This window comes from Maylandia zebra, linkage group LG18 (assembly GCF_041146795.1).
Source record: "Maylandia zebra isolate NMK-2024a linkage group LG18, Mzebra_GT3a, whole genome shotgun sequence".
NCBI lineage: Eukaryota > Metazoa > Chordata > Actinopteri > Cichliformes > Cichlidae > Maylandia > Maylandia zebra.
Genome location: NC_135184.1, coordinates 17,133,660 through 17,159,885, shown reverse-complemented (window position 1 = coordinate 17,159,885; position 26,226 = coordinate 17,133,660). Strand labels below are relative to the sequence as shown.

Below are 26,226 nucleotides of genomic sequence, written 5' to 3'. Positions count from 1 at the left end.
ACACGTGGGTCTCGTTCTATCGTCATACATATCGATTTATATCACATTATTGCGAACATAATCCACATTGTTAGTATGAAAGTACATGTTCATATGTATATATATTTGGAAAGTTACTACATAATTTTAAATTTCCTAAAAGCAAAGGCTTCTTCCTACATAAACCTTATTAACGGCTCTGCTGTCCATGGTGCTGAATATGTGTTTTTTATTTTGATACGTTTTTTATTATAAACGCAAAAGTAATGGGGCACTTTCTGTATTTTTAAGATTGTAATACTCCCTCGGTATATAAGAATACACACACTGTGTTTATGTGACATAGAGATCGGTAATTCAAAGTTGGTGGGTTTACAAGTCCAGCCCCGATAAAGGCAAAGGTTAACTGTATTAAATTGCATCTCAAATATTGAGGTGTTTGTAGGTGTGATTTTATGTGATACTGCTGACAGCATAAGAGTCATCAAGCGTATTCCTTTATCCAAGCATTCTCCTAATGAATCACTTCAAGGTTAAATTTCATTGGGAAGTCACAGATTAAAATTCTGGCATTATTATTCTTATTTTTTTTTAATACAAATTAACATAACGTAACATGCAGTCAGAAAAAACAAACATTTCAAACAAAAACCGAAATAGGAGGTTGTTCTATTTCTGGAGGAACAGTCAAATTCTCCTCACTAGCCCAGCAAATGACAAATTAACTACATGGTTATTTTGAATTCTGGGACTCCAGTTTCGATCAGTGCTCTGATGTGGTTTAGTTTGTTTCAGTCATGACTGACATCTTTATACTTTACTCTTTATAGTGACTGCTAACTGACCAAGAGAATGAAAGGCATGCGTCGGAGCAGCTAAAGACGATAAAACAAGGTCTAAGCAGAAAATTCATCAAACGCATGAAAATAATTTCATTCAACATGTCACTGAAGGGAATGAGACCAAAGACCGCAAGAGACAATGGTCCAAGCTACGAGCCGCTGTATTTATATGGGTCAGAGAAGTGGTTTGCGCCTTGAAACAGTCAGTGTCAGTGACAAGCACAGTTATTGACATGAGATATTTTAATTGCATATAAACAAATTACCATAATACAGTACTTACAATAAGACAAACTTTTTTTATCATTAACAACTATAACTATTTACAAAATATAAATGACTGTTATTGTTAGTTTTGTCGTTGTTGTTATTATTGTAAGCAAAGAAAGTAAAAGCAGAAAACGGAATATCACTGTAAAGAAGTCTAGATTCAGAAAAAAAGTGAAATACAGTAGTACCCGAGAAAATACTTTAAAAAGTACAGCACAGCTATCTATCTATCTATCTATCTATCTATCTATCTATCTAGATAGATAGACAGATAGATGTATATAAAAGTATAACGTCATTAGAATTGTACAGCTTTTTCCAATAAACAATCGGGTATCATCCTGTAAATAAATTAATTAATTAAATTAAAGATGTTTAAATAAACAGTATGTTTACAGTATGGTCCTTGTAAAGTTACAGGAAATCACCGATGCTGCCAGTAATTTACTGTAAAATTTTACAGTTTTCTTTTGTTTCGTTTGTCACTTTATTAGGCAAATGACTTGTGAAATACTGATCGTAATGCTTTGGCTACAGTAAGAAGCTTTTTGTTTTGTTTTTGTTTTATTTTTCTATTTGTTTGAATATTTAAAGGAATTTGTGGCACTACACTTGTCATTGTTAAAATTAAGGTAAAGATAAAAATACACGTTTTTATGAAGGAATTGTTTTACTAACCTAAAAGGTCATGCTTATACACCGCAACCCAAACGGTTCTTTGGTATGCTATTTATGCATACTAAGTTAAATACACATAATCCATATACAACCTGTTTACTCTTTCAAATAGGCCAACAAAAATAGTCTGTTTGCCATTTAATGAATCTCTTTAGTCCTGCTTGACACGCTGACCTGGAACATTAGAGAGCCACAGAGAAAATGCTCTTCTCTGGTATCCTGAAACACCTGTGGAAATTATTTTAGTTTATTCGCACATTTAGTGCATGAAAACAACAAGCAGGCTTTTATGATCAGTTTTGCTTCATAGTATTTAAGGTTGTTCCTTTCACATAACTGAAGGTGCTTGTTTGTATTTTCTGATTTGCTCAGTCAGTCAGCAACTGTAGTACAGAATTAAATCGGGAGATGGCAGCAGCCGCTAAAAAATGTTCTGAAACCCATGTCAGTGCTGCTCAGGGGGCTCATGTGGATCACTGAATATAATTAATATCCTGAATATATATACCGTTATCATGTACACAAAAAAAATAAACAGACTAGTTCGTTGGCCGCTATGGGTGATTTTTAGGAAGTTTCTTTCTTCATATTTATTATAGTTCCTCTGAAAAGTTAGGTTTAACGTTAAAGGGTTGATGGCCACAACAGCAACAGCTGACAAGAGTTGAAATAATTCTTACATACTGGTCATATTTCATCCCTTCACAGTGTGATCCAGAGGCCATAGCAAGACCTGAAAACATGACAAGGTAAGAACATACTGGAACTGTTGGCATTTATTATGTATAACCGTTACAAAGATTTAACACCATCCTCACTGCTATATCATAAAACAATCTAATAACTCCTACATAGTATTACCAATATTAATTCACACATTAATTAACATAAAAATTGCTTTCAAAGAGTGGTAAAAAAAACCCCAAAAACTTGTCTGTGGAACTTTCTCATGCATTTCCCACACTCAGTGAAATGGCAGCTCAGGCGCCCTAAAAGTATAACCTGGTCACCGCCCAACTTCTCCATTAATCATTGTTGTATTCTGAGGTAATGGTCAGTTAGTTTAATCTCAGTTAGCTCTGACCCCTATATGACCTCTTTGCCTTCTGTGCACCATGACCACTCTTGTAGCCCCTTCACACAGGAAGTTGTATGCGCTGCACTGACCGCTAGACTGGATGAATGGCCAGAAATTTGTGTTGCGCTTGCTTCTGTGCTCTATCCGTACTTTTTTCGGTCACGCTCGCTCCCTGTCATTCTGCGGTTTTATTGGTTGGGAGAACGTACGTCATACTGCGAGAGCGCTCACCGGATGGCGCACTTCTCATCGCACTGGCAAATCGTTCGTGCGCGGTGTGAGCCTTAGGAAACGATATGTTTCAGAGCGCATCGGCGACATTGTTGAATTGTATGGTTATGTCTCTTGGCACTGCTTTACTGTTTCACTGGTTTGTGATTCTCCTGATCCTCGAAACACCAGCAAGTCCCTGTCAATGTGGGAAATGTGGTGTGATCACAAACAGCTCTTATTTCAGTGTCGCCACTGTCTCATTAATAAATTATTGCGTTTGTAGAAATCAGCTGAACTTCATGAACTCAGCTAAGACTGACATGACGACAGGCTGCAACTGCAACTGTACCCTTTCTGAACGCTAGAGGGAGCCACGTTCATAGTGATTGGGATAAACCCTCCAACGCCCCCCCCCCCCCCCCCCCCGCTCTGTTTCTCCTTTTTTTTACACTCCACTAAAAATTCAAGTTTGATATACATATTTTTTCATATTCACAGTATTGTATTTGTGTTTTGAAACATCGGTTGTTTAGCAAAACGATACAGCTTACAATATAGTTAGTTCATTCAAAATTCACACTTTTAGGCTGTTGCCATTATATTTGTTTATATTTTCTTTATGTGGTTTGCTATGATTTCGGCCCTTAGTATAATGTTATTAGTAATTATGAAGGCGAAAGACAGAAAGTGATGATCAACATAAACACACAAATATGATAAACTGACGGCAAATGTAATTTTTAAACAAATTATATCAGGAATATATATTTTTTTTATTGAGAATAACATCTCCATTACTTGTACTGCCACTGGTTCGAGAAAAGACACACATAAAGCGCCTGAAGTTGTGTTTATTGATTTGACACTATATCATGTCTTTCACTGTGATCCAGCCGTGAATTCTTTTCTTTCTTTTTGTAAATAAAGGGTTAGGGAGGAGTGGGTGAGCAGGCCGTGGTATTAAGTAAAAGGCCCGTCGTGAATTGTGTAAACAGCCCAGGGCGGTGGAAAAAGTTCATGCCCGGGTCCATGTAAGGAGAAACCAGGCCACTGCACGGATATTTAATTAAGACGACCTGCGAAGGATTACAGCGATATTGGGACTGTAACCTTGTCTCAAAATGATCATTAACAATTTCATGCACCGTCGCTCTTGACAGTTAGGGGACATCTATGGCCCTTCAGGGTCGACTTATTGAACTGTTTTTTATATTTGGTCAAAATGTCTTATTTATCTGATTTGCGCTTCAGACCTTTTACATTATAAACTCATTAGAGTTTTTTTTAATTACACAAAGAATTAAATCTGGGTAAAGAAACGGAAGAACTGTGCGTGTAAATAATTGTTTGCTGATGCTAAAATTATTCTCTACAGTCCAGTTTTCTTTAGGATAATAATTTCCAGATGAGCTTTCACCATCACCGCGCAACAAATATTCAGATATTTTTGATGAAAAGCCACACATGGAAGGTGTCGTCCCATTTGGTTCCCGGTCCTAAATGCTCTCCCTGAATAAACTTTCACAACTCTGGTCACCTGAAGCCCAAATTGTCTCTGATTCTCGCTGTAATGAGGTCGCACTTAACGCCCACTGCCAGCACTGTGAGGTTCTCTCCCGCTTTGATCTCACACTGACCTACTGCTGGTGTTGAATGTTTTTAACCAATCAAATGCACTTTAAAGATGTTAAATTGCACCATTTGGTTCGCTGGTGTCAGCGCCTTTTCTGCAAAAACAAAAAGGAAATATTGCAATGAAATAATTTATTTTTCAGAGCAATGACCGTAGGAGAAAATGTAAATTAAATACAATGTGATTGTTTTAAAGGGATCAGAAATATTTTGGCACTGAAAATAGCGGACAGTTACTGCACTTCTACATTTGAAATATAAATACCATGTTTGTGCCATTTCAGCTTAATTAAATGTCTTGTAGACCACAGAGTGCGGGGAAATGAACTCCATGAGCTGACTGTGTACATGTTGCTCTGTCGTGTCCGAAGCTTTGGCTGGAGCGGACTGGGAGTTAGCGACACCTCCTAGGTTTCTTTCTTTTTTTTTTTTCTTTTTTTTTTGTCTTTCTAAAATCCCTGAGTTTGGCCAGCAGCTTTCTGCTCCCTTTGCACGCCCGGACATCCCATTGGACAGCTCCTGCGCTTTTGTAGGCGGAGCTTCCCTGGCAGCAAAAAAGGAGGAAAGAATTTAACTGCGCAAAAGTCCTCTGTAGTGACGGATGTCCGAAGTTCAGAAGTTTTTCAGTGTGCGTTTCATTGGGACACAAGGATGGGGACAGCTTAAACACAACAAGTTGCACTGCGGTTAAGACTTTTCCCTCTTTTGCTTTTTTTTTTAAGTGAGGAACGAAGTCTTGTGATTTGAGCGCCACTATCTCCAAAGGAGTTAGAAGAGGAGCACTCATTCTGCGTTTTTTGGAGCGTTATTTTGGCCGGATCAAAGTGAAGACATGCAGGCTCGCTACTCCGTCTCCAGTCCCAACTCACTGGGCGTCGTGCCGTACATCAGCAGCGACCCGAGCTACTATCGGGCCGCAACCACTGGGGGATACACGGGGATGCCAGCACCTATGAACATGTACTCTCACGCGGCTCATGACCAGTACCCTGCCAGCATGGCCCGGGCGTATGGACCCTACACACCCCAGCCTCAGCCCAAGGATATGGTCAAACCCCCTTACAGTTACATTGCGCTCATCACTATGGCTATCCAAAACTCGCCTGACAAAAAGGTGACCCTGAATGGGATTTACCAGTTTATCATGGAAAGGTTTCCATTTTACCGAGACAACAAGCAGGGCTGGCAGAACAGTATCAGACACAATCTGTCTCTGAATGAGTGTTTTGTTAAAGTGCCCCGTGATGATAAAAAGCCCGGTAAAGGCAGCTACTGGACCTTGGACCCAGACTCTTACAACATGTTTGAGAACGGGAGCTTCTTGAGAAGGAGACGGCGTTTCAAAAAGAAGGACGCACTAAAAGAGAAAGAAGAGCGGCTGCAGAAGGAGATACCGCCGAGGCAACAGGGCCGGGAGCAGGAGCAGCCGGTGCAGGGCTCCCAGCCTGTGAGGATCCAGGATATAAAAACCGAGAACGGGGCGGTCACGCCACCACAGGCCGAGTCGCCTTCCTTGAGCTCCGTTCGCAAAATCGAGAGTCCAGACAGTAGCAGCATGTCCAGCGGGAGCCCCCACAGCATCCCCTCCAATAGGTCCATTGGTATGGACAGTACCGAGCACCACCAACATCACGGCCAGGCCTCGACGCAGGGCTTCAGCGTAGACAATATCATGACCTCCCTCCGGGGATCTCCACAAGGGGCCACTGAGCTCAACTCCAGCCTCACCGCCTCCTCCAGGACAGGTATAACACCGTCTTTGTCCTTAAACTATTCTCCAAGTCAGACATCTGTCTATAGTTCACCCTGTAACCAAAACTCCATCTCCACTACCTCCAATGCAACTTATCATTGTAACATGCAAGCCATGAGCCTTTACGCTGGGGACAGATCTAGCCATTTGGCACCGAGCACCACCGTGGACGAAACGTTGCCAGATTACTCAGTCACAACCACCTCATCCTCCCTGACCCACGGTAATCTAAACTCTGGGCAGGAAAGCCACCATCCCCACCAAGGAAGGCTGACCTCATGGTACCTCAACCAGGCCGGGGACCTGGGCCATCTGGGTGCAGCTTACCCAGCACAACAGCAGAACTTCCATGCGGTCAGAGAGATGTTTGAATCCCAAAGAATTGGCTTGAATAATTCACCTGTGAATGGGAATAGCAGCTGTCAGATGTCATTCCCACCAAGCCAGTCCATCTATCGCACATCGGGAGCATTCGTGTACGACTGCAGCAAGTTCTGACCAACAAAACAAAAACAGCCCAAAAACAGGGTCAGTATTTCCCCCTCACGGTGTTTGAACTCGTTCAGTTAAATCCAGCGTTGTTGCCCTTCCTTGCCTCCCTCACTCCCACATGGACTAATATGAAACAGAAAAGAAAACAAAAAAAGACTTGATCTTTCTAAAGAACAGTGTTACTGCAAATAACACGTAAGTCTCCCTTTGCTTTTGTGGCTTTATGTGATGTGTTAAATATATGTCACTTTTCATGGACGTGTAAAATGCATATAGTAATTTATTTCTAAACTGTAGCCGGATATTATGGACCAAACACCAAAAAAGTGTTTCTAAATTGAACTGCCTTAAGTGTCCTAAACAATTGTTCCATTATAAAAGTAAGAAAAAGGAACGTGTATATCGCCGTACTATTTCAAAGAATCTTCATTTGTTGAAAAAAATATTCTGAAGGATTTTGTTTGTTTGTTTAATAAATTGTCATTTTATGAGAGTTAAAGTTACGCCTCATTTCTTGCAGACTTGAAAACAGGCTCGCGATATTTTACACCCGAGCTGTTAGTTTAGTGAAGTGACCCCTCGGATTTAATTCATTTAATTGTGTGTGTGTGCGTGTGTGTGTGCGTGTGTGTGTGTGCGTGTGTGTGTGTGCGTGTGTGTGTGCGTGTGTGTGTGTGTGTTTTGTTTCCCAAATAATTTAAAGACAATTAAATATATTCGTACTGTGATCTGCTGCAAGGACACGACCTTATTTACACATAAAAGTAAAACTTCCCTGGAGGTCGCCTTATATCTTCTTCATGAGAGATGTAGAAATTATGAAAAATATTAGGATGTACTGTTTCTTGTTCGTACTTCATACAACATACATATGTATATATATATATATATATATATATATATATATATATATATATATATATATATATATATATATATATATATATATTCAATCTCAAGCAAGAGGCGTTGAGTTTTATAACAGATGATTAGAACTCAAAACGATCTTTAGTCAGAGCGCCTGGAAAGAGCCTGCACACAGCACAACTTTGTTTTGGACTGCGTTGTGTGTTTACTGGCGCATACCAGCGCTTACTTAATATCATACCGCACATGCCAAAGATAGTGCCGTTGTCACTTCAGTTTTGATGTCTGAGTTCTGACTAGTCTGACGTGACGCTGACAAACATAACCGTCACGGTTTTTTTTTTTTCAATATATGTAAACCGCTATTTTAAAAAGGTTGTTGGTATTTAACTAAAGACAAATAAGTAGAAGTTAGTCCAATTGAGGTTTTACTGTAGTCCTTGTTGAAAGGTGATGTAAATATATATTTATTAATAGCATAAGTTTTGTTTTTCCTTAGTAGGATTAATGGTAAGAGTCGCTTACATGCTTTAAAATGCAGCTCACGAATTTCCTTTAAAAAGGTAAAAAAAAAAAGGTATCCCACTGCTCTAATTTATGATTAAAGCGTCATTTTATCTTATTTGACTTTATAATTTATTGCGAGTTATATTTATTAAATGCAGACAAATTTATTTTAAATATTTTTCTACTTTAGTAGCCTTTTATGAAATAGCCTTGATAAAGATCTACAGTTTGCATAACAACAACAATAATAACAACAACAACAATAATAATAATAATAATAATAATAAAGGCATCTCACCATATATATATATATATATATATATATATATATATATATATATATAGCAATTATAGGTGGTACTATATATATATATATATATATATATATATATATATATATATATATATATATATATATATGGTTTAATGAAACAGGAATGATAGCCTTTAGCTGGCAAATAACTTGTAATAAGCTACAGTACAGATTTTCTACTCGAGTTTCTGTTAACGCCGTTTTACTTACTTTTTGAGGATAATTTAGAGGATTTCTATAAAATAGTTTCCCACTGAACAGAAACGGAGGACAACGCGTCTACAACTCCGTGACTGACGACAATTCTTATTGCATGTTTTAAAACCCAGTTTCTAAAATGGAAAATGGTTTGGATCTTTTTCTTTCGGCAGCTGCAGTCCTTTAGATCAACATGAAGGATAATAGAACAAAATAACTGCATGCCACGTGAATATAATATGAGGCCTTAAAGCATGTTTATATTTTTATGAATAGAAGTCCAACTTAGCACAAAAGCCTGCTTATGTGCGTCTTCCGGGTCTCCGATTGCACCATAATCAGGCTCATAAAAGTCGTTAGATAGTTTCTCAAGTGTAGGCCTAATAAACAAACGTCGTGTTAGTCAAAAGATTGATGGCGCTCTCACAGAATGGACCAGGTCAGGAAGGAATAAAATTCAATCAGAGAGCTGGAATCGTTTTTCATGAGACGGAAAAGGCAGAGAGGGAGACGGGGGTCAATGAGGAGGATGTCGGTCGCCAGAGCACCATCAACAATATAACAGGACATAGCACATACAAAGAGAGCAAGAGAAAGAGAGAGAGGGAGAGGATGATGAGTTAGTTTGGTTTATCCCATATGATTTCGATTGCTTAAAACTGTAAACATGGTGAACAAAATGTTTCAGAAACGACTTTCAAATGTGCAGAATTTAGGCATGCCACAAAAAAAAAGAAAAGAAAAAGATTATAGGTGGTACTAGAATGATACTGCAGGGGAATCAGCAGCATGCTGGAAGTTTCCTACGTGGGGCCCGGGGGCTTTCATCCATCCCGAGGGTTCCCACAGCAAAATAGGTACAAATTAAATTTCGCCTTCATTTCCTTTTTCGAAGGAAGGACTAGAATGAATTTTTTTTTCTTATTCATTTGCTTACAGCTATATTTCCACCTACAGTAGAGATGGCTGTGACCGTTATTTCTCACAGCAAAACACTCTAATCAGATGTTGCTCAGAGCTCATTGTCATTAAACATGGCACGTCTTTTTATGGCTCCCTAACAAGCAGACATTTGGAGACTACTGTCTGAGTCTGTGTAGAGGCTTTAGTCTGCTTCTCCCTGAAACGTTCCGCTACATTCCTGAAAATGCACAACATCCCTCACTGCTTTGGGTCATCTAGCAAAGATAAAAGAGTCAGTGCTGGTCCTGTCTTTAATATAACAATAAAGAATTTAAAAAAAAAATTAAATATGTTACATCGTTGATTTGAAAGCAGATAAAAGTCGTGTTACACGAGCTTCCTCTTTTGAAATATATTATAGAGTATGATTTTTGTCAAATACAGCTTGGTCGTAATTTATGTTTCATAGGTTTGACTGACACACTACGGCGTCCATAAGCGGGAGGTTTTGTTTGTGGGTCAGGTCAAAGTTCAACAAATGCACCTAAGAAGTAAACAACTGATATACGAGTAATATATATATATATATATATATATATATATATATATATATATATATATATATATATATATATATATATAAAAACAAACGTCGTGTTAGTCAAAAGATATATATATATTGTTGCATATTTATATATGCAACAACATTACATAATATATTCTCCTCAATGTATAGATTACAGCTAACGAAAAACAGTGATGCGCATGCAGGTAGCAAGTCAGAGGCAAAGCTTCACTCCAGCTTTAGATATGACTTGTCTCAGTCAATGTGATGGCAGAATGGCAGATTAGAGGTTTATATTTTGTTTTATCATAACTTGTTATGGCTGTGGATAAAAGTTTGAAGTTTTCTTTGATATAAACACGGATATTTTACCAGGACAAAAGACAGTTCACTTTCCTTTCGCCATCTCTATAGTATTTTTAAGGTCGTAAAACAGTGGCCTTTATAAAATTTGCAGTTGTTTTTTATAACTCATGAACCAACTACTATTTAAATACTGGATTATTACGTTGGCCTTGACTGCGACCAGCTGTGTATAAAGCGTAAAGTAGGTCTACCTTGACTGAACTTTTTCCTCCTAACACTACCTGCAAACAGGAATATACTAATGCGTAATTTCGGATATGCACCTTTTTTTCTTCTTTTTTTTTAGTTGTTCCCCCCTGTTCCGCTGGGTTTAAAGGGGGGAGGGCAGAAAAGGAGAAAGTAAATGAGGTAAAGGCTCAGCGAGCCCCTGCAGACTTTGTGCACCTGTATGGCTGAGTGAGCACAGCCCAGTATGGAAAATGCTGTGTTTTAGCTCTCGGTTGCTACAAGCGCCATCTGTTTCTAATTAGGAGCCCATAGACTCAAATTCTGTCTGCTCTGCGGCCAAAAGAGTGAAAGGTTGGAGGTCCAACACTTGTCTTTCTGAGGGAAAAATAACCGCCGCATGCAGCCTCTCATCCTGCACGTCTCATTTTCGAGACAAATGATAATTTTCAAAGAAATGATTCACCCCGCTTTGTCAAAACAGGCCGAGTAGCGAGCTGTAAACAAAGCTTCTGAATTAAATAATGATCCTGAAATCGTAAAGCATCCTCAAATAAAAAAAGAAATGTACTTGTGCAGACTTCATAACCACTGGAAGGGTGGGATAATGGAGTACTGTGAATTCATACCGTTGGGAAACGGCCGACCTGCGAATAACCCGACAGCCCTGGCGAAATACCTAAAAAACGAACAGACTTGCCTTCAAGTTACACAAAACATGCTTTTCTGCCGCTCAGGCCTGCGGTTTCTAATTATAGCACATTTTAGACACCGAGTACTTGAACGTCCTAATCAAAAGTGGAGCATTGCATTGATTTATTGCCATGTGCCATGTGCAGGTTATGATGAAAATTAATGTGTTTTTAAAGAAGTCATATATATATATATATATATATATATATATATATATATATATATATATATATATATATATATATATATATATATATATATGGAGTTGAAACGTTATAACAAAGCGGTTTACACAATTTTAAAATTAACAATATTTATCTAAGAAGTTCTCAACGGTCTGTTAACAAACAAACCAGGCCTTATATTTACAAGGGGTGAATACGACGCTCATACATGTATACCTGCATACTTAAACAATTCTTAGCTAAAAGAAAAAAAAAAGTTTTCTTGTGAAGAACGGATTCGGTTGCAGTGTTTCTGATGGCAGGCAGTAAAGTGCACCAACTTGAACTTCGTAACATTGTGTCAAGAGAGGGACACTTCAAAGCTGTCGAGCTACTGCTATTTGAGCCACAGTAGCAGTTGTCTGTGTCTTTCGCGGGTCTCTTCTCATTTATGGCGCAAGGCGGCCACTGAGCTATGAAAACACGGCCAGGAGACTTAAACTGCTGTAAGTCCGATATATATATATGTACACATATATATATGTACACGTACACACACACACACATATATATATATATATATATATAGATAGATAGATAGATAGATAGATAGATAGATAGATAGATAGATAGATAGATAGATAGATAGATAGATAGATGTATATATACATATATATCAAACGGAATCTTTCAACTGTTTTTATTATGACTCTACAATATTTGTTTTTATCATGAGAACTGAACTAATATATCGGAATATTTGAATAAAATATAGTTTATAAAAGGCAAACGTAGTTTTCCTTATATATATTTTTGTTCATTTACTGAATACATTTTACCAGTCAAAAATAATTGAATTAAAGAAACTGAAACTTGGAAAATAAAAAGACACCGAAAAACAAAGGTCAACGCTATTTTCTTGAAATAAATTTGCTCATGACATTCCAAAAATAATTGAAGGTTAATATAAATATTATTTTCAAGAAATGCCGATTAAAATATTTATTTTCTTTTCAGTTGATCAGTCCAAATACACACATTTCATTTGTTTTCTCCAGACTCCTACCTTTTCCTCACATCTTTTAAACTCAGGAAGGTGGGTGGGTGACCAAAAAAACAAAAGAAAACACACACAAAAAGGACAGTCCTGGAAGTGATTCTTTCAAACCCACTCGCGACTCCACCTCTTCTATAGTACTTCCATGGAAGAAAAAGGATTGTAACACCAACTGAGGCAGAGACAGTGATGAATTAGGTTTCAGAGTAAAAGCTATCTCTCTTAAAATAGAAATAGGAGCGTGGCTTCACACACACAGGAGGTAGATCACTGAGGAAAACATGTGACTAAAGAGGTAAATCAGTGCATGGTTTTAAACCATCATTTTGCCATTTAGACTTTGGCAGAGTGCGCTCTTCTGTAATATTCAGTATGTGTGTAATAATTAATTCAGAGTTTGTTTTTGTAAAAAACGCATGGCAATCCAAATTGTCTGCTACGGTCTTATAAAGGGTCTTTGCTATATCTTCAGATAAAATCTTAAAATCAAAAAGACTACAATGCTGACAACAGCTCTGCGCCCCCGAGGTTACACTAATCCAATATAATGTATCGAGTCAGAGATGAAAATATCTGATAGCATATTGCTTCTCTCAGTCATGGCCTACATGGTGGTCAACAGGTCATGAAATTATCTGATTAAAAAGTGCTGACAATTCAGAGCTACTACAGCTAATCAGAATGTCAACAATAACACATGTAATTAGGGAAAATCTCACGCCACTCTTTCCTCCCTCTTATCCTCAGTCCTTCCTGCCTTTTTAATATTGCTGACAGATTTGTTAAGTGATGTTTAGGCAAATGAGGTTTAGAGTAATCATTGGATTTATTTCAGTCACTCAGTAATTGCACGGCTGTATTCCTCCTATTTATGTGATGATAGCTGGCATCATGATTAAACACAATTTGAAGCTTGAAACATAATCAAGCTTTAAATGTTTTTTTTGATCTTATTAATGAATTTCCCTTCAGGTCAGAAACAGCAATTGTCAAAATAGCATTTAAAAAAAAAAAGTATACAACACAATGTTTCACTAACTCTGTGTGTGTGTGTGTGTGTGTGTGTGTGTGTGTGTGTGTGTGTGTGTGTGTGAGAGAGAGAGAGAGAGAGAGAGAGAGAGAGAGAGTGTATGTGCTGACCCATTGGTGTGGCTGTGCTCAAGAGACAGGCTTGCACTCACACATGCTGCTTCCTGTTACATCTCCAACCAGAATAGTAGGAAGCAGGGATTTACCTGCACCCCCCTCCAGACACACACACACTGACACACACACAGTCAAACACAGGCAAGTAAAAACAAATTGCTACCATTGAAAAGAGTAACTGATGAGGACAAATTTGAAGTTTCATCAACAGTGGCTCTATTGCCTCCATTATTCATGTAATTTGTGACCTGAAGCAAGTCAATTGAAATATTAGAAGACAGAGAACAATGAAACGTTTTACAATCACAAAGTAAACTTCCATCATTCTCACACATTCTTGCAAAATTCGTAATACGATATACCCATCTGTGGAAAATGCGATGCTCTTACATTTGAAGTGTACAGTGATTCGAAATGTAGTGCAAATGTCAGCTGTCTGAGTTTGTGTCAAGCGGACAAACTGCCCTCTGACCTCTGAGAAGGAAAGCCTTCCTCCCGACGGTCCGTTTCAGCAGTCAGTTGTTTACTTTTCAGGCAGTTAACAATTTTCTTTTTTAAGTAATCCTTTCTCCGTTTTCATTCTTGGTTGTGCTACAAGCAGAATTCGAAATAGAAACACAGGGGTGAGTATGATAATTTAAGAAAATTAACTCACACACGCACGCACGCATGCACACATATATAATGTGCTACATATATGTAGGAGCAGGGGCGAAGGCTTTCTGCTTTCTCTCATTCTTAGTATTGACTTTAGAAAACACCTAACATACCCCAAAAGTCAGAACTTGACACTCAAAAGGCACTGCCAACTGCTTGGACAAATTCAAATATTGCCAGTGGTTTTCCATGAATTTCTGTTATGTGCGCAGGTGTGAGGCTTTCTCTGTGCGGTGAGAGACAGCCAGATGGTGTTTGTGTGTGATGGCGAGCAACAGCGATACAGCGGTGGTTCCTTTCACAGATCAGCACTCATATCTCTGTTCCATCTCCAGGTTCTCAGCTCATATAAACATCCCCAGTTCATGGGCCTCTGATGTTTCGGCCTTTGTGTTTACAGTGAGAAGTCAGGCAAATATGTTAACTTTACGACAAAGAGAACAAGGGCGAACAATAGACTGAGTGGCCGAATGCTTCAATTGATTATAGAGAAACATTATAATTGTTCCATCGCGCAAATGGGTGTTTATTTATGATAAAACATTAGTAATTGCATAAAAAAATCTAATTTTAATTTTTCATTCTGTTTACCAAACATTTAAAAACACTGCCAATGTTGCTAAATTCCTTTCTGTTTAAAATATTATTATTTTATTTCTTATCCCTTCTTGCAACATCGTGGGAGCTGTAACCACACTCTACACCCACTGGTCTGCACACCACACTCTACAAGCAATAGGAAACATGCCCAATTACATGACTTCAGCATAGCCAGGGGCTGACCCAGAAAAAAAAGTCACGTTTCAGCATTCAGAGCCTTTGGCCACCAAAATGAAGAGTTCAGGAAAAGTGGAATGAAACACACACACATGCACACACATGCAAACACATGTGAATGCACAATTCTGCCAGAAGGTTAAATTGTCTTTGCAATGAAGCAAATGAGATGTAACATTCACTTTTGAAAATAGAGCTTTGTCTGAAAATAATCTTGGTAAAAATAATCATGCACATTTCCAATCAAATCCAAGCCCCATGCAATGCTACAACTCCAACATCAAAGCACAGCCAGAACAATTGTCTGCCCCTGCTCCTTTTAAACTGCCTGTTTTTCATCTGGAGAAAGCAGAAAAATCCCCTGTACATCAAAGAGGTAGACAGAGAAAGTAATTTAGTCTTATCTTAATTGAGCTGCAATTTTAATAATGATCTTACACATTGGGACCGAGGAGGAGCGAAGGAGCTGCAGGCTGCAGGAGGAGAGTCTGGCTTCCCTGTGCTCCACTGCTCTACTCTGGTTGTCTAATCTCAGTTCCAGACATGTCATTGGCCAGTGATTTATGATGACCTAATGTTTTGTTTACTTCATGCTCATAACAGGCGGATTGCATAGGGCATGTGGTGTACGGGGGAAACATGAAGGCTCTGGGACTGCTTGCAGGACCGCAGTCCCCTGCAGTTCACAGAAACAAACAGCTCTGTTCCTGAGCCACCTGGCACAGCACCTTCTTCAAATTGAGCGCCAGGGTTTCTGGCCACTCTGAAGTTTATAAAAGTCCCAGGCTGCGTGTTTCATTGGCTGTTGTGAGGGAGCCATCAATCTGCCGTGCGGAGGTTGCAAACTCTCAAAAAACACTGACCCCTCTGTTCATGCACTTTTTCTATAACTGACTTGCATTTGCTGTACTACTGGGCAGACATATGGGGTCTGACAACTGGTCAAGAGTCCAGTAAGTAGGTCCACATTTGAGTGCCTTTAATTTAGCTTCTGTTGGTGGTTTTCTGCTATTTAGCAAAGCAACTGAGAAGCATTTGAACACTCTTGGATAATGCGCAGCGTAAATGTTACTTCTAAAGAAAACAGACACAATAGAAGCCTTGTGTCTCCTCTGTTATTTGTTACAAAATTTGCTTTTGTTCATGTACACATATGCTTGAACCCGTTTCCTTCACAAGCCTCATCCTGCATATCTGATCTGGACAACTCAACTCAAGTGCCTTTTCTCTGCGAGTAAAGAAAGAGATATGTTTGGTGGGTGGTGAATGCTAGTGGACAGTAAGGCCAGGTAGACAGGGGCCATGTGGGAGTATACACAGGTTTCACCTTCCTGATGCGGGCTGGTGGCTCCATGGCTGTGCTTCCAGCGTCAGTGCAGTTGATGGGTAACCATAAAATTTCATTAGAGTTAATAAACTTTTTTTCCCCTCTCTTTTGGAGTCTTTATGCACAATATCTTTTACTACAAAAATATAAGCAATTCAAAACTTTTTCTATTTTTCTATTGTGAGGGAAATAGCTTGGTATTTTTTCATAAAGAGGAAGAACTGTGTGTATTTTAGTGGACATTGTTAAAGTTAAAACAGGGTTGAAGTTATGCTCAGACTTATGTAAATGCAGGTTAGGTGTTAATATTCTCGTCACATGTTATGCTATCATAGCATGGAATGTAATTCATCAGATTGAATTATATTGATACAATTTGCACCTTAAACGTTCAGTTAGTGGATTTTTTAGCACATGTCAACACTTAAAACAATACACTTTATATATCAAATGAGTTTAAAAGACAAAGGAGAGAAGTGAGTCAAACTATGACAAATACATCAGCAAATCCCCCAAAGCCAAGTGTCACCTAATCTTGCAAACTTCAGCAGTTTAATTTTATGTGTTTCTGTTGTTTATAATACTGCCCAGGGCCCATGCCTACAGCTCCCACTGATGGAGATGTCACTTATGTAAATATTTTTTCTCCTTCCCTGTCTGGCCATTCAAAATCCAGTTTGAAAATCCTATCAGATAGGAATTTCCTCCTTCTTCACCAGCAAAGCGACTGCTACATTCTTATCTTATCAGCAGCAACAATCTTGCACCTCATCGTGCCCAAACAGGGAGAAACCGAATCATAATGAAAGCAGCGTTTTAGCTACTTGCTCTGCCATAAATATTGGATATTCTGAAACTAATACGCCATCAACTCAGGCTAACTGTGGACTTTTTGTCCAGCAAAGAAGAATAAAGGAAAAACCCTCTTCTTGCTCTTAATACTCCCCCGACTCCCCCCCCCCCCCCCCCCCCCCCCCTTTTTTTTCCCCTTCTCTCTTGGCACTGTGACCTGTATGATAAGGCCAGCGAAGCAAACTGTGTGCTCTGTCTGGGTCTGCACAGGAAACACAGGCAAATCAGTGGTGTTGTCCATCAACGACAGCTATGCTGCCGTCAGGGCCTAGAACAATAGCCGCAGACTCCCATGGCATCGGGAAAAGTTACTCAGCCTGCAATCTCGCTGGCACTGAGAGAAGAGATAACGTTAAGAGGAAAATAAGGGAAAGAAATCCTGGAATATTCACTTCCATGCATGCGCACACATTAGATTCCCCTCTGTTTCTTTGGAGTTTACATAACTAATGCACTATCTCAAAAGGACAGAAGACTTAAAAGTGGGTTCTAGGGGATTTCTTGTTACTAATGCTACAGTAATGATAATACACCTTTACTCCTTTCCCACAATTAGAGCGCACAAAGTTAGCAGATCGGTTTGAAGGCAGTGACATGATCCACTGAAATCTCCATTCAACATGCTTTATGTGACTGTCCTCCACAGTGCATCAGTGAAATGCTCACATTCCTCCCATGTCTTTCTTTACACAGCAGGAAACCTAACCCCAATTACCTAAATGCAAAGTAAAGGCCAGATACCCTATAAAAACAAACAATGCATAGAGACTTGTTAATGCAATGCCATGGCATACATTATTGCGGTGGAAGGATTTTTCACTGCCAACAAAAATACATTCCACTCTCCCATAGCACATACTAGGGATAAAATACAATCAATAATGTAGTAACTAGTGTAAATAATGTCCCCTGGAGCAGCTGTAATGATGATAGATCCAATTGCTTCTGTACAGAATTGCATTCAGTCTTCTAATACTTGAAAAAAGTGAGGATTGTGCGGGTTAGCTGTGGCTAAAATCCTCCTAAAGGCTTTATACAGTTGTGGAAAGTATGGAAGCACAAAGCTACACCATGCTGAATTAACACACACACACACACATATATACCATCTGCCCTGGACAGGACAAGAGGGCTTTAGGCTGCGGGTGACATCAGCACAGCAAAAGTGACACTATTTATCACTGACCACTGAGCATGGAGACATTCATAACATCCTGACAGGAAAATCTTGTGGAAAATAATAACTTGGGCTTTGATAACAACTTGGCTTTTTCTTGCAGTCTTCAGTTGGGTAGTGTCCAGTTCTGGCTTGGTATTATCTGTGACTTTTATTTATTTATCTTGCGTTGGTTTTGCCATGTTTTAATGTGTTTTAATGATTCAATAAAAACATGCACAAGCCATTAAAGTGTGGTTTGGTCACTTGATTTCTGACGATGTTTTAAAGTTACTAAGGGAAGCTCTTTGTTGGAAAGTCAAAAAGAAACAAAACAATTATTAGATGGTGATATCATCCATCTCCCATGGAGAAACAGTTATCAGTGTGACCTGTATCATGGCAAAGTTACACAACAACAACATACACACACAGAGAGAGAGAAAAAAAAGGAGATGAGAAAATCTTTCCAGAATTCTCTCATTTAGGTCCAAAGGTTAGTCAGCCCTTTCCCGTTTAAGCACAGCACAGAGAGTCTCCAGCAGCTCTTTGTAAATGACCTGCTCTTACTTTTGGTCTCCCTTTTGTACTGAAGTGAGACTGGGGCTTTTGTCATATGTCAAAGGAGCATGGACTGCAGCCAAGCCTGTCCGTGGGTCTTCCTATTTTGACACCCTAAAGCACCTGCCCTCACTGAAGCATGGCAGGGAACGTCACAGAGAGAACAATGGACAAAGAGCCTCCTTCCAGCCACTCCTCTCTGGCTGATCCACCGCTGACTGCTTGTCACTCAAATCCATTAAAGGTCAGTGTAGCTTGCTACCCTCCAACCCTCAGAGCCTCAGGAGGAAACATTTTAATGGACACTGCAACTTTTACACTCACTTTTTCCCTGCTTAACACCATTTCTTCTTTTACCATTAAAGGTCAAAATAGGGGAATATCCCAGAAGGAAATACCTGAGCTCTAAAGGAGGTGTATGTGGTTTCTACACCCCACCCCCAAGCCCTCCTCCTTCTGTTACTTTTAGCATAGTCCTGGGTGTTATTGCTTTTATGTAATGGAGTGCTGGGTCCTGATAACAGGAAGGGGAAAAAAATCACACCCCTTCTGAGCTTCTCTTCCTATTGTTCCTACACAATTACTGTTGGTAATTATGGCACCGAGAGAACTGGTGACAGACAAATAAGATATTGTACTGAACTGAGACTTTTGACGTCAGCAAATGGAGAAATTCTACATGTACAGCAAGCTATTATTGCTATTATTGCCCTCCACTGCTTCGACAAGAAGGATGAGTGGCAGGAAATGACCTGGGGCAGACTTGAACTCGGGATACTGTAACAGGGACCAATAGTTTTGGAACATTTTTACTTTTAATCAGGCATAAAGGGGGGCTTGAATAACCCAAAATGCATCAAACACATTGTAGATTATTTCTAAATGAAGGCTGTAAATCCTAAACTGAAATGTAAATATGTAATTCCTGGCTAACCTGGAGTCATCTCCAGTGTCCTTTAGAGCACACTGAAGAGAAAACCTGAACAGCAACAAGACATACTGCACATAAGCAGAGGCATGCACACTCAAGCACAAGTGTGTTCAGCCATATCAGCCATGGCATTCCAACCCCTAGCTTGGGTGGAAGAAATGATTTAGTTCTCTTCCTCTTGATAAATGCATACCTTGACTGGAGTAAAATGAGGGGGTACGGAGAAGGAAATATGAGGCACCTGAAGCAGTGAAACTAAGGAGACAGGCTTTGGTGGGGATACTTCATGGACCACCTCCTTCATCTCTGGTGCTGTGAAGACAGATAAATCTCTTTTTTTATGGCAATTCCATCATCAGGCATAGGAGATAGAGCACCCGCTGCCACGGTGATGACGACCCACCCCTATCACTGCACCTCACAGACCTCAAGTATAGGGAGTTATGTTTGACTGCCTGCCCTTCTTATCAATCAAGACCAAATATGAAAGGCCTTGATTTGTGTCATCTTTTTGGCTGAAATGGGGGGTTACACTGTGGGCTTCTGATGACACATGTTAAACACATTCAACAAATATTTTCCATGTATACGGGTAAGACTGTTTAGCAATGAAAATACATAAAGTCCAGTGCACACTAAAGGGAAAAAATACATTAAAAAACAGAGAGGATTAGTGCCTATTATTTATTCAGGGGGAAAAAGGTGGAGAAAATCAACACACAGAATATTAGAAAGATAAACATGGAGAGAAACTTGAAGAACAAATGAACAGACAAATGAATGCTTATGTAGGATTTCACCTTCCATGGAGATGGAACAAATGGCTAACCTCAGCAGCAATGTGGTCGTGTAAGCTAAATCACATCAGTATCTTTTTTTCCCCCTCCTCCCAGTGAGAACTGAGAATAGGAAGGGTACGCTTCTCCCATGATCTACTAATAGCTCCAGGCACAAAGCTGTCCATCACCCGGCTACAGTTCCCTTCGTGGGCTAGAGTGAACGTGGAGATAATGTCAGTCAGTTTAGCTGCAGTAGTGATAGATTTCCTCTTGCTGTTTGCACCCAACTCCTTCAGTGGACAAAAACTTAAAGAAACGCTTCTATGTGCATTTCAACAGGAAGCCGACTTAGTGTGAAAGGACACTACCTTGATATACCCATAACAATGGCATGGAAACACAGTTTAAATCATAATGGCCAAAAATGTGCGTTTACAAGCTACACATAATATTCAGTCCACATTTGAAGCATGTTTTCACTTTTTCTTTTTCCTTTCATTTTTTTTCCTTTTTTAAACTTCGACATTTAAAGTATCACCGTTGAAGTGAAATTTTCATAAAACACGCAAACAACGGATATGATAGCAGGTCGCCTGCCTCATCCATGGCAGCTGTCAACCTAGGCTCGTGGTTCCCTTCTTTAGGTTAGAGGTCATCCAGCTGTGCCCCCCTCCCCCCCCTCTCCTGTCCCTCTGACACAGCAGATGTGGTTGGACCACCGTGGTGGGGGCTTGACCACATCTGGCTCTGATTACAGCCAGACAATCCAGCTTTATCAGCTCCATCCACTTTGCTGAGCTCTGCTACACTCATTCTCCCACAGGTGACGTGTGACACATTCTCAACTCACCAATATCTTCTGTAAATTATGATTTATGCTTATTTGAGCAACCAAAACTAGGTTATGTCCTGCTAATGTTTTAATTTTATTTTAATTTTTATCCAGAGTTTTGCACATGCTCACAATATCTGACTTGAAAATGTTATCAATACAGGTAACTACACTTTTCCTATCTAAAGGCATATTAAGTCTTTATGTTCTTTTCACCCCCTATTTACTCCAACTGTCCTCCAAAGGAAAAGTGATAAATTCCTAGTTGTCAAACAATACTAATGACTTAATGATATCCCCCTGTCTCTAAGGACCACTGCCGAACCCTCATTAATTGTAGTCAGAAGTGAATCCTTGCCTGCAATTGAACATGTCTGCTAAACTCACAAATTGGGACAATTATGTCAGCTTTGGCAATGAGCAAAGCATTTTGTTGTTTCCCTGCCTTAAAGCCATCTTTGCTTTAATAAGCAGTCACATGACCTCGGTAAAAAATATTTCACACTTGCAGAAAGAAATCCCAACATCCATAAACAGTGGAGTTTGAGAAGGGATTTTGTTGCACACAAGGATCATTGGCAGCAGTTTATTTTCCCAGGGTGCTTTCCCCATTATCTCCACCCATTTGCCAAAGAAATCGCCGAAGCCCGTAGTTCCCGTGTTACCCTGAGATATCTGAAGTCACTTCAAATAAACATTTGACAGATGAGATGGACCTCCACAAATATAAAAATATGAACCTGAAATTGAGACTGTCATGAGAAATTCATGAATACAAAGCCTGGTTTAACCATTTTGAGAGCACTCGGTGCATCAGTGACAGTGTTAATGTCATAGTCTGTCTAATGTAGCATGTCTACATTTGATGTAGTGTCCCACTCACATCATGCCTCTCGTGGCATGGTGTCCATATTACATCTCAAGCTAACAGGAGAAGTTGTCAGGGTGGTTATCACAGTGCTATAAACCCTTCCTGACTTTTTAATCCTTGAAGCTATCATCACCCACTTTAACCCCACTCAACCCTAGCAGCAGCAGCAGCAGCACAAAACTGGGCTACTCTGCAGGCTTGCACATGTCAGAGGTCCCTACGCAGTCCACTCACAGGGACACAGGCATGTGCACTAAAGCTGTCACCGCCTTCTACTGCAGCAGCGCTTGAGGTTATCTTCCCCACAGAAGTCCCAAATGGCCCTCTGAATGACTTTTATTTCCTCTGCTTTAAAATGTCTTTAAATCAAGATTTGAGATTTGCGAAGGGTTAAGCAAGGGATCTGAATTCACACAAAGATATTCATCAACTTTCAACAGAGGTCAGGATTTAGTGAGATGTATTGAATCACAGAGCAACAAATATTGAAGAAGACTGTGGTTGTAGTGTAAAGCCTAGACTACTGATGAGACTGTGGGTTTATGGATCCTATCAACAACAGGAGGAAATGGGCGAGGTTTGTTGCTCTTGAACTGTGAGAAGAAATAAACAGAATGCTAATTAGAGAAGTTCAGTTGTAAATGGCCTCCCGCTGATGGTGAAAACGGCCATTCAGCGGTTGTAAATGTGATAACAGCCCAAAAGGTCATGCAAGTTTGTTGTAGCAAATTTGATTTGTTTTTCTTTCTAAATCTTTCAGCTGAACGGAAGAGGATAGGTGTATGCATATCACAGACAATAGCTAATGGTGACGAAAAAATAGCTCCATAGTAAGGGTGATTAATTTTGAATTATATTTGAGCAGAAGTGAGGTTTCTTCTAGTTCACCATTAGAGGAAAATACTTTCTGGTTTGATGAGAAAATCTAAAATTAAGACAGTGGATGACTCAGTATCTGACTCAGACCAGAAGTTATTTCTACATGGTTTTATAAGGATTGTGCAAATAAGATAAAAGCTAGTAATTGGTGAGTTTTACTGGTACTGGCATGCAGATTTTTTTATTTAGTTTTTTAATTTGGAGGGTGGAGCCGGGTTTGGCCAGTGCAACATTTTCTTTTACAGCTAACTGGCTGCTGGCTAGCTTCACATTTACCATAACGATATAAATGGAATCTACAGTGTAGTAGTTTACACATTTACCTAACCAGCAAGAGATCCTCCCCTGGGGGTTGTTTCAGGAAGGGCATCCAGTATATTAAATAAATAAATAAATATGCAAAATCAAATATGCATAGCTGCCCGCTGTGCGGACCTGTTGTGAATAAGGGAGCACCTGAAAATGGCTTTCTGCAGTATATGATATAAACACCAAATTCTGAGCATTACCCTAAACTAGTCCTTTTAAAGCAAAGAAAGCTTTTTATTTTACTTGATATCACTTGGCACCTTGTTGACACATTTCCCATATATGCAGATGAGATTGCAGAGCTGCAAATCATTCACACCTATCGGATTCTGTTACTGTGGAAGTAAACCTGCACCAAACTGGTAATCAGTTGTAAGTAACAAATAACCTCACTTTTTTAAGAAGTGGAAAATCATTTAAATTTGACATGTTGCCAAGTGGCTGAGGAGGTTGCATCTTTGTAGGTTTCATCAAAGTGACCCAGTTGGTTAAATATCCAACATGTGTGAGAGTGTTTACTTTTGGGGGAGGAGTGAAGGTCTAGGGGACTGCAGGGAGCTAATTAGAAGCTATTCTCTAACTCAGGGCCAAATGGAGCAATTATCTGACCGAGTGAGTAGATAATTCCCTCCCATTCATCTCCCACTGTCAGTGTCCTACTACTAACCAACCTGCGCTGAGAATCGGGTACTGGGGTCTGTTGACACCTAACGTCTCTCTTCCAGCCTCTACATCCCTCTCTTGGAGGTAACCATGCTCTCTTTTAACAATAGGATCACCTAGCTTATAATTCCTCCCATGGCTGTCACATACCATTGCCTACCCACCCAGCACAATTTATGACTACCACATCTCAGATTCAGCTAATGAGTCTGCTGGACAGTGGTGGGAGAGCTGACTTAAAGGCATGATTAATGAAACAGCCTCATAGGCCCCATTCTTGAAAGAGAAAAAAGCTGCAACATATGGACCTGCTGATTGAATTAGAATTAAACATAGGGTTGGCAAATGGACAAAAAAAGTACTTGATTACTTACAAAAACAAAAGCTTAGCCACGGTACATGTTAAGCACACTCTTTCTCTATGCATGACTTAAAACAGGTGATAAGTTTGATGTAATTCCATTTTTTCGGAACGCTATATTGTGCTATGCCAAAATAGCAGGCATCTCTGCAGAGAGGGAGTCGCAGACCTCTGTCCAAAGTTTGACTTTTTGCTGCACATCCCAGGTCGACAAGAAAGTTCATCCTGCTGACAGAAGGAGTTATTTATTACTGTGAGTATCTCACTTATATCCAAGACAAAGAAGGCATCCTTTCAACACATTTTCTACACTGAAAGAAGTGTTGAGAAAACAGGGCTAAAAGACTTCACTCATGCAGAACAAAGTATGTGAGTCATGGCAACATGTAAGCATAGAGTCATAAGAGTTGGCTCGAAATGACAAAGAAAGGCTTACACCAAAATAAAACATTTATTTTCTTGTTTTAAATATCTCTTTTTGACTTACAGCAGGCAAAATAAATTTTTTGTGAACACACTGTCTTGGGTTGTTGTTACATAGCTTGCATTCTCCATGCAGACATTGTTGGTAATATAAACTTATAAATGTTATTTAACGGTACAGTGACTGTGAGCAGTCAATAACAATCAAAGGGTCAAATTTGTTCAAAAAGGTCAAAAAACGTTTCTTTGGATTCAAGTGAACTAAGAAATATTTGTTTTGCATACATACAGCATATAATAATAGAACAATGAAAGTAATTCTATTTGCTATTATGTAATTTAGGCAAAATTTTCATGTAATGGGTCTCTGTGAATCCATTCCCCATGCTATCGGTATATTATTTCTACTATTTTGTGTTTTAATTTAGTACATATTTGTTATATAAACATTTCTAAACGTCAGCATCCTGACTGGGTAGCATCTAACACAGCTGTTCGAAAGAACACTGGAAACTACTACAAAACACAGTTGATATTTAACCAATATAGCATGTTTGTTTTCTGCTTTTTCTCAGACATCTGCAAAAGCAAGGCAGATTTTGGTCAGGCCTCTGTGTCTCCACCGTGGACTCAGACTAATTCTTGTGTGTCTTTTGGGACCCGTTTCAACATTTACCAAAAGAAAAAAATATGATTTATTAGTCTTTCAACCCCAGAGTCTTTACCTTTGACTTATTTTCTGTGAAGAACATATAAAATAACACATTTAGAATGCTTTTTTCCGCATTAATATTATGTGTGAGTTTGTGTGTCTATGTGTGTGCGTTCCTGCTCTTGCCGCACAAATTCCAACATTGTTACATTTTAGGCACCTACACCTGCTTCTTCCCACACATTTTATCCTGTCTTGTGGGAACCATTCGATTTTTTTCTCACACTACCTACCGGCTGCATATCGGAGATGGGA

General features: G+C 39.3%; 1 protein-coding gene across 1 annotated transcript; it reads left to right on the top strand.

Annotated features, from left to right (window-relative positions):
- The first annotated feature begins 5,272 nt into the window (after positions 1-5,272).
- foxc1a (forkhead box C1a) lies at positions 5,273-7,430 on the top strand. The gene has a single exon (XM_004542761.3). The coding sequence runs from the start codon at positions 5,525-5,527 to the stop codon at positions 6,941-6,943; it is 1,419 nt and encodes a 472-aa protein (XP_004542818.1). The 5' UTR covers positions 5,273-5,524; the 3' UTR covers positions 6,944-7,430.
- Positions 7,431-26,226: the final 18,796 nt, after the last annotated feature.

Excerpts from the sequence above, each read along its gene's own strand:
- foxc1a (XM_004542761.3), top strand. The coding sequence starts at position 5,525 with ATGCAGGCTCGCTACTCCGTCTCCAGTCCCAACTCACTGGGCGTCGTG.